Source organism: Lissotriton helveticus, chromosome 7 (genome assembly GCF_964261635.1).
Source record: "Lissotriton helveticus chromosome 7, aLisHel1.1, whole genome shotgun sequence".
Lineage (NCBI taxonomy): Eukaryota > Metazoa > Chordata > Amphibia > Caudata > Salamandridae > Lissotriton > Lissotriton helveticus.
Window position 1 is genome coordinate 282,705,773 of NC_136068.1, and position 14,138 is coordinate 282,719,910.

The following is a 14,138-nucleotide window of genomic DNA, read 5'->3' on the forward strand; positions in this document are numbered from 1 at the left end:
TTTGCCAAGCACACATGCGGGCGTATTTACAAGAGGCTTGCACCACAGAGAAATGACTTAAATTTACCAAGCACTCATGAGGGCTTATTTACAAGGACCTTGCACCACCTTTAAAGTCACTTTTAACATGGGGAAAATGACGTGAATGTGGCTCATAAGCTTTGTAATTTTGCCTCCATGTTGACTATGAAACTCTTGCAGAACATATTGTGAAACCTTAATGACTTCAAGAAACGTGTTTTTAAACCGGCAAACAATAGAATTATTCTCCCATATTCATGGTGTAAATTAAATATTTATTTAAAGAAGCACACACCATATTGACGTTCTTATGAAATGTAAAAAGATTTTTTTTTTTTTAAAAAACGATTTTGTGGTTATAATTTGAAAACACAACACAGCTCCTATGTACAAGCACACCATGTCAGTACTTAAATTTGCCAAGCACACATGGGGGCGTATTTCGGACAGTCAAATGTTAGACGTTCTATTAAATTTTGAAAAACAATCACAAAAATTAATTCATATATAATAATCATACATATTGCTACTTAAATTAAAAAAAACAACAACAAAAACAACAAAACGAACAATCAATAAACATACAATATTTGAAAAGTCTATCACTATTTTTTCCTCATAGTGCGCTCCCCGGACCGCTTCCCGGTGCGCGTACCGGGCGCTCCCCACGCAAAAAAAAACAAACTCTTTTTTTTTTTTTTGCCCCGCGGGGCCCTTTTAAAGCCTCCACATCAAACCTAGGGGGTCAGGGAGGATCTACTATGCCCCCTTATGGTCATTTCCCCCTTTGTTTTGGCCTCCTCTTGTCTCTCGATCCTACCGAGAGACAAGATGGCGGCCGCTCCGGACTGTTTGAGAATGTTGACAGACACCGGAGAGCCAATCAGCTTCGCTTCGCGAAGTTCCGTTACGCGTCAGGTACGCGAACCGGGGCGCTACCCGGAGCGCTGTTACAGATATATATTTTTTTTTAACGTTAATTTATCAAAATCCACTGGAGCACATATATTGAGACCTAGCAAAGGCGCATCGGGCTAACAGTCCCTACAATTTTGCCAAGTTTCGTGGAAATCCATTCAGCCGTTCGGGCTAAAAGTGAGTCCAACCGCCCTATGGAAAATTGCATGGGAAAAACGCGTTTTGGGACCCCCCTTTTTTCTCGGCCCCCCCTTGACGAAACCCCCCCAAACTTTCAGGGGCTGCTCAGACACAAAATGTTCCATTTTCCTGAAAATTTCAGCCAATACCGTCCTCAAACGACAAAGTTATTTGACATAGAATTTTCAAAAATCCCATAGGAAAAAAATCCTAACTATATATACCTATTGGCGACCGCCAGTAGGTAATATATATATATATATATATATATAATATATGTACATATATATATATATATATATATTTCCTTTTTTTAATTATTATTTTTTTTATGGAGGAGATGCAGACACCCCATACAGGGCGAGAGTATTATAAAATTGTGACATTCATGTGAATTCAACATGAATTGGTGGATTTTGAATGATTCATGCATTAATTGAATTTAGTATGTTGAGATGTATATATGTATATAACTGACTAGCAGCCCATCCCGACGTTGTCCGGGTATGAATTGCTGCCGGCCAGTAGTATATTGTTTTGTAGGATTTCGTTTTGATAGCATTTCTTATCTGTGACAGGCCTGTGAAACGCTCCGATTCACGGTGCACTGCTGATGCACTTAAGAGTGCGCGTTCAGTAGTGTGTGAACTCGAGTTTCCCTACTTTATCGTTCCTTGCAATATTATATAGCGTGAACTCTACAACATGGTATGAGCACAATTTACATTACAGAAGAACACATTCATTTGTGGTAGGCACGGGGAGACAAAGCGATTTGCCTGGAATCACAGGATGTTGAGCTGATGCCAAGATTCGAACGTAGCTCCCCAGCTCTAAAGTTCGCAATTCTAGAACTTGTGGCGGAGTGTGTCTAAAAGTGTATGTCGGTGCTGGCCATCAATGAGAGAGACCTGTGCATTTTTCAAATGGGTGGTGAAAAAATATGTGTATGTTGCTGGAGATGTGGGCCGCCGTGCCACCAATGTACTTACCGGGGGAGGGTAAACACCCATTATTCCGCAACTTTCTTTCCGCATACCATCATTCCGCATACTTTCATTACGAAAGTACCATGACTCCGCAATGACATTATAACGCATGGCATTACATTTGATATGCTTTTACCACGCATACATTTACAACCAGCGGCGGTGCGTCCATTAGGGGCGTTGGGGCGTTGCCCCCCCGCCCGCACCCGCAGCTCCCTCGGGTACTGCTCTGAACTTAAGTAAACTCTCAAGTTCAAAATGCCGAGGGACAATTCCTGTCAGTCAGCATGAATCAGGACCGCCCACCCCCTTCAGAGCCTGAAGGGGGTGGGCGGTCCTGTGTCATGTTGACTGACAGGCATAAGGCAGCAGCACACAGGTGCGCATGAGTGGGGACGAAGGCACATTTTTCAGCCTTGCCCACGCATGCGCAATTGAGCCTGCTCGCATGCCCATTAGAAGAGCGAAACCTCGCTCTCCTAATGGACAGGCGGGCAGAAAGCAACCATGCCCTGTGTCAATCCTGGCGCTGGAAGGGCTGAGGACGGAGGGCGAGGTAACGGTTTCCATGAAGGCGCCAAGATCGGAGGTCCCAGGATGCGGCGCTGACGGATGGCGGTCTCAACAGTATGAGAAAACATAAGTTTTTATATTTCATTTAACAGTGACACATTCAGTTAATTATGTTTCGAACATGGCGCATGATCGTTCTTCATAGCTGGCAGGCAGTGGCAGCACAGCGGCTCTTCTAGCCTTTGAAGAATCTGGGTCCGGCGACGGTCGATATTCTTTCACTCGACAGATCCGTCCATGGTTCATGGAAAAAAGGTCATAAGTAAGCAGCCAAAATATAATGTATTATTGCTGCGATAAGATTGCACACAATGAAAAAGAACACGTCTTCTCTTCAAATCTTAAAAACCGTGGCATTTTCGGAGACCCACCTTTATCTTGCGAGAAACGGGTAGGAGCCTTTGGGTCACATCAGAACCAGGAGCAAAATATGTGGAAAATGTCTTTACACTTACTTGTTTCACTGCGTAGACCAACATAGTCTCTTCATCTAAGCCCTATAGGTGTAAAAAATGCAAATTGAATTTCAAATCACATTCGTCTCTTTTTTTTCCCTGGCTGGTCACCAGACGTCAGTAATCTCTGAGCACCTGCACCCTTCGCAACGACCCCTGCCAGCAATGAATTACTACCGTGGAAGCCCAGTAGATTTCAGTAATAAGATTGTCGGGATTCGGGATAACACAATGTTGTGGTGTAAAATAGCTCGGGCACCCCTGACATTTGCTGTGGGTCATTTAATCTCACGGTCTTTAAAAGGTGCGCCTGTGCCACTGTGCTGATTAATGCCCCCCAGAGGAGAGTGCTGCAGTGTGCCTAGCATGTTATGGTTAATTGTACTACAAGATCTGTTGCTGCGGGAATATATCGACCGTCACGATTCTGATAGCTTTGCTAATTGTTTTTCCCAACGGTGTCACTTTTTAAACAACCCCCATTCAGAGCAAAACAATGAAGCTATTTCTGGGCCCAGCAGTGTGTGCTTATTGGTGAATTCTTCAAGTGATGATCATGACACACTCCGCGGCTAAAACTGCCCAAAGGGTCTGTGAACAAGATGAGAAAGGGGTCAGCTCCTGTGGTGTTGTGTTGTGTGATGTTTAAAGTGGGTGTTTGCAAGGATTACCCGAGGCTTGTGGCCTGGCTTTTATTGTCGCAGGTAATGCATACATTTTGGCAGGCGCACAATGGAGCCGGTTTCATATAGTTTAATGGCACCCACCCATGTACACCAGCAGACAGGCCAGGCATGCTGCCACTGTCCCACAGTGTTTCATACCCGCCGTGGGGCTGGGCCGCTCTCTGCCTGGCTCAGTAGCCCTATCATGGAGTAGTCGTGTACATATAGTTTACACATATCACAAGGGTGGGGGTGAAGGGGTGCACGTGGATAGCAGGATCATGGTGGCCCTGTGAGAGGTGCTAGTGTCACTGGTTTTATCTGCCCAGTGCAGGAAAGCAGGCAGTGTTTTTATTTAATTTTTGAAGGGCAGTGTGTGTGAACTCGGGGTCTTTACATATGGTAACTGCCTGGGGAAAGCTTTCACTTTATTAGTACCAGTTTACCACCACCCACATACAGTAATAAGCAGCTGAAAGATGACAAGTCAAAATTTGAGATGGGCTTTCCCCTTTCAAAAGAACGAACACATTCTGCCATGTTTTTTGTTACTTTTGATCTGTTTGAGCTAGAAACAAATTCGTTTTTTGTTCAAATCTGCCGATTATGCATCATAAGATGGATTATGTGGTACTTCATGTCACATTCACAAACTGACACCACTGCATAACTACACTTTCAAAAATGCTTCAGTAACCTTCTTGCTTTCTCAAATTTGCTTGAGAATGCACCGTTTGCCCACTATTTTTTAAATAAAATTCCCATGGGGAGAACTCCCCTGAACTAACCCTCTTTATGACCCTGAGGCGCGCTCGCTATGCTTACTCGCCACCAGCCACTCAGAATTTTTACGCCTTACCACTTTCAAATGTCACCAGCCGCCACTGTTTACAACGAAATTCGTTGTAAATGCATGAATGGTAAAAGCATGTTTTTTTAATGTTTGGATAAGGTAAGTATGGGTATAGGGGTATATGTTTTGGGGTACTGAGGTATATGTTTTGGGGTGTTTGGGTATTTTAAGGGTTCAGATATAGTTTTGGGTTATGGGGTACAGGGGTAGTTTTAGGGTTTAGGGATAGGTATGGGTTTTGGGGTACAGGGGTATTTTTAGGGTTCAGGGCTAGGTTTGGGTTTTGGGGTATAGGGGTATTTTTAGGGTTCAGGGCTAGGTTTGGGTTTTGGGCTACAGGGGTTTTTAGGGTTCATTGCTAGGTTTGGGTTTTGGTGTACAGGGGTATTTTAGGGTTCAGGGGTAGGTTTGGGTTTTGGGGTACAGGGTAATTTTTAGGGTTCAGGGTAGGTTTGGGTTTTGGGGTACAGGGGTATTTTTAGGGTTCAGAGGTAGGTTTGGGTTTTGGGGTACATGGGTATTTTAAGGGTTCAGGGCTAGGTTTGGGTTTTGGGGTACGGGGTATTTTATGGTTCAGGGGTAGGGTTGGGTTTTGGGGTACAGGGGTATTTTTAGGGTTCAGGGGTAGGTTTGGGTTTTGAGGTACAGGGGTATTTATAGGGTTTAGAGCTAGGTTTGGGTTTTGGGGTACAGGGGTATTTTTAGGGTTTAGGGATAGGTTTGGGTTTTGGGGTACAGGGTATATTTATAGAGTTAAGATGGGTTAGTGTTTAAGGGTGTTGGGGTATTTTAAGGAGTAAGGGTGGGTTATGATTATGGGATGCAGGGGTATTTCAAGGGAGCAGATTGGGATTAGCTCACAATATGAGACATGGCATGAAGGGCGGAATGTACCATACGCCCCCAGCGTTTGTCACGCCCCCAGCACACACCCATAGCACAACGCAGACACGCCCACAAGGGACTACTTTGCTGGCACGGTTCTTTTACCTTTTAAATGTATATGGGGGGGGTCTGCATGGCCTATGTCCTTCTGCTGCAACTGCCCTTTCCAACGCTGTATTGGGTGTTGTGATTGGTGCTGTGGTTCCTGGGATTACCCGCCTCAAAGGTTTGGGCTCTCTCTTTATTATATTAGTATGGATATAAGAATGTTATTATTTTCCATCATCCAATTAAATCGTAAATGAGAATGATTTTAAGACCTTCAAATATGGCCGCCAAAATGATTTGAGATAACATTTACTTTTGTCCCTCATTGATGTTGCCATTTCATGAAATGTGAGTCCTCTCTTGATCTTTATGATTTTGTCTACACATTTTTCTGTATAAAGTTGCATCACTTTCAATTTAATTTTGTGACATTGAGGAAGGCGTAGCCGAAATGTGTCTGTCCATCTATTTTGAGTAACTTAATAAAAACGTTGAGAATTTACTGTGTCAGTGTGAGCCTCAAACAGTGACTGTTGGATCTGGTCACACACTGGGAACACACACACACACACACACACACACGCACACACACATATATATATATATATATATATAACGTATTGCATTTGTGCTATAAAGCAATAGCACACATTCAATGCGTCTGAATCTTTTGTTGTCCTTGATAGAAATTTGTTCTCAAAGGGTATGCTTCCATTGCAAATCCTGCACTAAACAGCTCTCACTTGCCTCTGGACCAGGGTGTGGTGCCGTGCTGTGCGTGACACATGGCAACTACCTTCGCACCAGTGCAAGGATTGTCACAGCAACTTGTCAATCTAAGTAGATATGGTTCTGCATTGCTTCCACATTTTTGCAATGTTGCCTAACTCATCTGCATGCTGCAACTCATGAAAAATTATTAACTCTGGGGCAAAGTATTTAGCAGCTGATTGTTTCCCCAGTATTTTTTGCCTTGACCTCCTTTGTTTTTGCTGTGTATTGGATTTTGTTTTGCTGGTCTAGATGCTTTGGGCACTTTGTCACTGCTGTTCAGTGCCAAAGTGCAAGTGCTCCCTTTGTAAATTGTTGTTATGGATTGGTGTTTTAATGATTGGCTATTTGATTTACTAGTCAGTCACTAGTACAGGGCACAGTGTGTGGCCAGGGCCTGTAAATCATATGTTGTTAGTGGGCTTGCAGCACTGATTGTGTCACCCACATAAGCTGCCTGTAAATGTAACTCAGATCTGCCTCAGCAGTATCTGTGTGCAGTCTAGACCTGCCATGTCGACTTGGCAAGTGCACCCACTTGCCAGGCCCTACCCTTTCCTTTTCTTATATGTTAATTACCCCTAAAGTAGGCGCAAGGTACCCCTGTGGGCAGGGTGCAGTGTATGTGAAAGTTAGGACATGCCCTGATGTGTGTGACACATAGTGAATTACTGCTAATTTCGTTTTTCACAATTGCAAAGCTATATGTTCCCAAAGGAAAGAATGGGGGGTTTGCTTATAACATCTTATAACATAACTGCCCCTGGGAACCAGATGGGAAAACAACATTTAGTATGCCTGAACTAACAATGTTAAAATGCATCTTTTAGTGAGAGTGATTTTTACACTCTGTTTGAAAATACCATTTTAGAAAGTAGGTATTTTCTTGCTTAGCCATCCAGTGTGCCTCTGCTGGGATGTGGATTGACTGTCTGGGTTTGGAGTGGCAGGAGCTGTGGAGGTGCAGTGGCTCCAAAGAGCCTGATGAATCAGGGCTGGGCTGATTGGATCTGGGCTGCATTTAGAGTTGGAGGAGGAGATTTCCTTTCAGCGGAATGGGCCTGGTCTGCCTTCCACAATGCTGTCTCCACCTCCTGCAAGGAAGCTGCACCTGAAAGGAAGAACTGGTTTTGACAATGCACAGGGCTTCTCTGCTATCAGAGAACACATGATGTTGTAGTATAAACATTGGGGCCCAGATCCCAGAACTTTAGATAATTTCTGGGAATCTAGAGGAACCTTTGCCAAGGAGAAGAGCTGGAGAAGCTGAAGATAAATACTGCTCCTGCGCTGTTTGCTGTCTGGGGTTGGCCTGCAGTGGCTACTTGCTGCCAAGGAAGGGAGAAAATGACATTGCTGTTTAATGTGTCCTCTGCTTGAAGAATATGTCCAATAGCTTGAGTTGAGCTTGCCTCCTGTTTTGAAGTCTCAGGGACACAAAGACTTCACCTCCAGCTCCCCTGAACTTCCTTACTGGGAGTTCTGACCTGCTAAGAGGTGCCTGCTCTTGTTTTTGACCTCTGGAGGCTGTTTGCCACTGAGTTCTGGGAAAAGTAAAGCACCTTTGAGAAGCGAGATGCATCCGCACCTGTTTCCAATGCATCGCCGAAGTAATCGTCATAACGCCTGCCCACGGCTCGAGTTATCACCGCAGGCCGCATTGAGTGCACCGATCTCCGAAGTCCAAGATCACCGCACCGATTTCAATGCAAGGCCTGCTGCTGCATGAATCCATGCATTGTTCCATTGCATTGGGACGCCAAGTTCATCGCATCATTGGGGGATGCAGTAAGAAACCCACACATCACCTCCCCACGGAGTAAGAAACCAATGCATCACCTCCCGCGGTGCAAGTAAACAATGCATCACCTTTCCTGAATGTAAGGAACGAACGCATCACCTTCCCTGAGTTCCATTTTGTTTGTTTGCGTGATGCGTCAGTGGTACTTTGTGTGAACAGTGTTGCATCTTCAGTTTGTTTTGAACTGAACTACTTCTACCATCTGAAAGCCATATTTGTATTACTGTATGTGTTCACAAATGCTTTACACACTGCCTCGGAGATAAGCCTGTCTGCATGTGCCAAGCTACCAAGGGGGTGAGCAGGGGCAGAGATGTGGAATTCCTATAGCCCGACACCCAAGGACATATTGTTTGGGGTCAAGGGCAAGAAGTTTTAATCTGTATTTTGTTCTTGGGACAAATAGGCCCAACCCCATACAGCACACAACCTTTGGCTGTCAGTTTACAGTGCCACATTATAGATCAGGTAAGGACATTGTCTGCAGTAAAGTTAATATTTGTGCTCATATGTTTAAGTTGTTCAAATTTGTATTCATGGTTCACTAATGCAAAGCCTTTATTATTAGGGTGAGCGCTCTAAGTAAAGTTTGTAAGGTCTGACTGCACTACTGGCAGTGGTTCCAGTATAAAAATGTGTACACGTGTTTTCAAAGTTTAGCTATATGAGGCTACGTGTAATGCTCCCAGAATGCTCTCTGTTTAGGTGCAAATATTTACATAAGCTTGAAAGCAAGATTGTTGATTTTTTGTTTTCAAAATAAAATGTTCACAAAAAAATGCAAGTAGGAGAAATTTGTTTTTAGCTAAATTACTGTAAAATTTTACGTACAATTTCTTTGCAGCATCATTTAGTAATATGTGTTGATGTATACTAGTATTTCCCAAAAATATTCATAATGGAAAATCAGTGTAACCAGCTTCAATAGGATTATGTAAAACCTAAAACAAAACAAGCATTGGCAAAGCCAGTAGGTCTGACATTAGAGGTCAGCATTTTGGTTTTTTCAGTGTGTGACTTGTTTTGGCATGTTTTTTATAAAACCACCATTTTAACAAACATTGGCGAAAGTAAAAATAGTTTTTGGTCCCAAAAAGCACACATTGCCACAGTAGTTCCTGACAATGAACAAAACTACTTTTTGTGCTGAAAGGCTCCTTGTGAAAGAGCAGAATGCTGTCACTTACAGTGAAGCCAGCCAATAGACAGAGAGAGAGACAGAGAAAATGTTAATAAACACAAAAGGTCATGGTTAACACCAGACCTAATTAGAAGCCCAATTATTAAAGAAAGTCTCACAAGTGCACCCGTGGTATATGTCCATGCATTAAGTGCAGCTATACGGCTTTCATGAATTCATAAGAAGTAGGACAAGAAATAGTACTCCTAGAAAATAATTGTGAACAGCACTTTAGCATGAGCAAATATGCATGTGTAGATTTGCACATTCGAAAATCTCAGTGTTTGTAAGTTCACTTTCCATCCAACAACTTTTTTACCAACCCTGGAAGAAGTTTTACATTTCCTATTATCAGGAGTAAATTTCCAACCTTTCTCAGTATGGGAAAAGATTAGAGAAGAGTTGGTGAAAACCGTTAAAACATGCAAGTTAGTAGGTTTGCACAGACTCAAAAGGGCATTCCATCCCTGGAACTATTGCTTATCACTACCTTCCCCTCCAGTATGTAGATCTGTGGAAATGTGGGAACACAAGGGAATTGCTGGTATTCAAACCCTACTATGGTATGAGTCCTGTTATAATCTGAGAGGCTATATCAGTTTTTATACATTACACGGCACAAAAGAGGTAAGTGGATTTTGTTGCAGGACAAGTAGATTTATGAAGCTACCTGCCCCTTGGACTAGTAGATATTTTAATAAATTCCACATCCCTTAGGGGTTATTTTAGAAGTGTATTCCCCTTACCCTGACTTGAAGCAAGGGTCCCTATTTGGACAAAGGTACTTACCTCTACCAACAAGAGACCCCCCATTTCTAACACTGATGACCCAGGACGGTTCGCAACGGAACAAAATTTACTGGAAAGATATTACGTGTGGAGCAACAGTAACTTTAAATAATGGCTGCATCATTTCCCAGGGCAAACAAAATTAGTCTGAGGTTACTTCCTATAGAACTCCCTCTTTTTGACAGGGATGATCTTATGGTATGTATTTTATTTGTGATATATTGAGTATGCCAGACATTGCCTTGATAACCTACAGTAACTTATGATGAGTCCCAATCTTTCTTGTCAGAGTCCTCTAAATGAAATTGAACCAAATTTGACATACACATTTTAATGATAGTATACCACTAATGACTCAGTCTCTTGGGAAGTAAATACACTGAAGATCGTTGGCATTAATTCCTACCCCTGTGTGACACTGATTTCCAATATGATCTTCCTCAGGGCCAGAAATGGTGACACCCTCCTTTATTAGTGGAAATAGCCACTGCAATGGGCAGGGCCCAGTCTTTTAGATTCACGGGAGTAGCTGATTTTTTCTCTCCTAGTTTTTATCTGCAGCTGCCATACCGCCAACTGCTATATGCCCTCAACTCTCTTTGAGCTACCCATAAAGGGTTACCCTTCGAAGACCCTGTTGGAAATCAATACCAGAAAGAGACTGAAACATCAAAGCTCTTTAGTGTTTTTGGTTCTCAAGAGACTTTAAGTCACAAGTGTCCCTCTAAATAGTAAAACCGCTGCCCAACTAATTTCTTCTGACTTTAAAAGGCAGATCACCTTAGTTTTGTTTTTTATGGTTTAAATGTTGTGCACTGTTGTATTACTTTCACTTAGCACGTGTACTGTGTTGGTTGTTTACTGGGAGCTCTCTTGTACAAATTTGTTCTTTGGATTCTTGTGGATACATGAACAACATTCGCTGCACTCGCTTGAGAGTGGTGTTCCAACTGCATGCAATGTGCACCCACGTTCCTAGGAAAGTTACACATAGATCACTCAAGTATCTGTTGGCAGAATGTACCTTATATCACAAACAAATCAGTAAGTTGTGCTTCAGCCCAAATTCTAATACTTTCAAATAGCTTGCATTGGGGAGTTCTATGCTTCAGCTTCTATTTGACCCTTCTGGGGTGTACCATGTGGTATCAATGCATCCATTTCAGCAAAGCCTCTTGGCTCTCCATCTGTCACACATTCAGAGCAGCATCGTCCATGCACCAAAAGGGCGAGCTGTACCTCTGGGCACCAGCTCCCTCACATGTCAAGAGTCTCAAGATCCATGCGATATGTCATTGGTGTGCCTGCTTTTCATCGGGTTCTACTTCACCTTCCAGCCATCTTAAGGCATTGCGCTGTTAAAGATCCTTACAGAACCTCATTAAGTGCAACCTGCCTATATAGAGAGTGTTCCATAAGACAAGTGGAAGCCTTTCGAGCAGCAAAGCCTTTAATCACAGTAGGGGCATAAAAGCATGAGGGACACTTACCTGCCCTCCGGCAGATAAACATTGGAACTAAGAGAGGGCGTACTAATAAATGTAACCTGCTCTTTGGAAGTAATTCTAAAGTTTGAATTCCGAAGAGTCAGACCTTAATGATATATAGCCTTGGACAAGGGAGAAGAGTGATGTGTAAATGCCTGTGTTGGTCAGGGAACCCACTTTAGTTACTTAATGAGCATTAACCACCATTGCACCAGGGAATGCTTGCTTCATTTGTTCTCTTTGCTTATCGCCCCACGCCCCCATTTCATGAGTTCTGAATATATCTTCCCAATTTTTACTTTGACCCTGCAGTCATTTTCAAACTTACCACTGTTAGGTTTCACATTAATATCATGTGAGTCGCTAAATATCTGAGCTGTTGGACGTCCAGTATACCTGACAGTTGAAGCGCTGATGTTCACATGAATAGTCTTGCGACTCGAAGTTGGGTTTTTGAGAATTAATGCTATGTTGATGTCCTCATTGATCAAAGGGCGCTCAGACAACTTGAACTTCCCTGATACTTGTGGATTTTTTGCTTTTCTTCTGCGGCCATTTTCATCTTCAGACATCCCGGCAAAATTCCTCATTCTTTCTCTTCTTGAACTGCCAATACTGCCCTTTTTTTTGCCTTTTTTTTCCATTACATGCATTTTGAGTAGCTTCTCCCGAGCCTTCAAAAATATTGCTCTTTCCTCTTTGGATCCTAATCAAGCAGGGAAAAGGGGAAATAAATATCAGGTATGTTTCTTATTTCATGGTCAGTACAGTACGACAGACTGTTCTATCTTGGCTCACTTGAGATCCCGAACACAACTGTGATATAAGTCGAAGATATGGAACACAGCCAAAAAAAGACCCCTACAAACAGTCATACACATCACTGAATCTGAGAAGGTATGCTGTATCCAATGATAATGAAGGAAGTGAACATTGAGTAAATCTTTCCATCCCCATAAATTCATCCTTCTGGATATCGGGTATTGGACAAACTGTATTTTCACGTTACCACCAATGCCTATTAAGTGGTTAACTTATCTCATTTTCAACTATGTAAATTTACATAACCGTAACTTTTAAACAACTTACAAAATGAACGTCAATAGATATCACTATCTGCAGAAACTGAAGAGGGGTTGTTTTTTTAAAGTGCCTCCCTATTCTGATTAATATTATTCAGAATGTAACACCAAAGGGGTTGACCGTGTGGTTAACTAGCAACACAAAAAGAGTAGATCAATTTTCTCCCATTTCCATCCCAAATGTTTTCTTGATTGATTATATAAGTGGTGCTTACACTGAGGATGTATGAGAATATTAAATGCCAAGGCTATATTGGGTGACTTTCTGAACCATTAAAGCTCCCAGGTTCAAGAGCAATCCTTGATTTTATTCTGTTGAATTTATTCAAGCCAATGCTGACATTTGTGAATCAATTTTCCTCTGCAACTTTGGCCGGTGATTTGCTTTGTTTTCTCCAAGTATTTTAAATCTGAAAGACATCTAACTGTTTCTCTCCTTTCTTTGCTGATCTACACTCAGACTTGAAGCTCTGCCGAAAATACTACTTGATTTGAGGAGGCACATTCAGAAGTGGGGATGTTGTTTATTTGACTGCTTCTGCATTCTTAGAATATGGAGATAACCAACTCAGTAAATGCAAAGATGGAGGTGTAAGTGGATTCAGTGCTGGAAAAATGTGCATGATGCTATACTCTGTGTCTATCCCACCTGATACTGGGCATCTTGTTCATCAAAAAACTCTCTTTCGATGCCCAGATCACTGCCCTTGCAGGGAAATGTTTTGTGGGGTGTTGAGATCCTTTAAGAAAATCCTCGATCTCCAACCTGAATCTGCCCATAAAATGGTAATCCGGGTCCTGGTGATATCCAAGCTGAACTACTGCAATGTCCTCTACGTGGCTGTATCCCAACCCCATCTGAACAATCTTCAACAGGTTCAGAACCCTGCTGTTTGGGCACTGCTCAAGCTACCGAAAAGGGCCTCTATCGGTCCCACACTAAAAGAGTTGCACAGGCTGCAGGTGAGGGAAAGAATCATCTTTAATGCAATCTGTTACTGTTTCTTCTTACGGCCTACGCTATCTTCAGTTGATTGTGATGTACCATAGAGAAAACTAAAATTTAAAAGAGCCAAAATAGGATGCTGGTCCTTTGGCCTTCTCACACCCAAGATCTGTAACTCTCTTGCTGTGTTAATTCGGCCAGTCCTATCCGAAACCTTTTTCAGAAAAAACAAAGCGGCAGATTTACAAGTCCCGTACGCCAATTTTGCGCCGCTATTGCGTCACTTCTGTGATGCAAAGGGGGCGTAAAGCCGGTGCCATGCTGAGGGGTGACGGATCTAGGGAGATGCGTCATGTTGTAAAGCCCTGCGCCACATGATACCTGCGTCGGGTTTCATGTGGGCGTTCCGGAGCGGGGGGGGGCGTTCGGGCGCAGGAACGCTTCTGAAAAGTGGCTGAGTGAAAGTTACAAGATTTCAACTCAGTCACTTTTCCG

General features: G+C 42.8%; 1 protein-coding gene across 4 annotated transcripts in view; it reads right to left on the reverse strand.

Annotated features, from left to right (window-relative positions):
- LOC144768424 (protein-glutamine gamma-glutamyltransferase 6-like) overlaps nucleotides 1–14,138 on the reverse strand; it is a 483,154-nt gene that overhangs the window by 48,637 nt on the left and 420,379 nt on the right. For all 4 annotated transcript variants that reach the window (XM_078652069.1, XM_078652067.1, XM_078652068.1 and 1 more), the window contains exon 10: nucleotides 11,944–12,321. In XM_078652069.1, coding sequence (XP_078508195.1) covers nucleotides 11,944–12,321 — 378 coding nt within the window. The remainder of the gene's footprint in view (nucleotides 1–11,943; nucleotides 12,322–14,138) is intronic.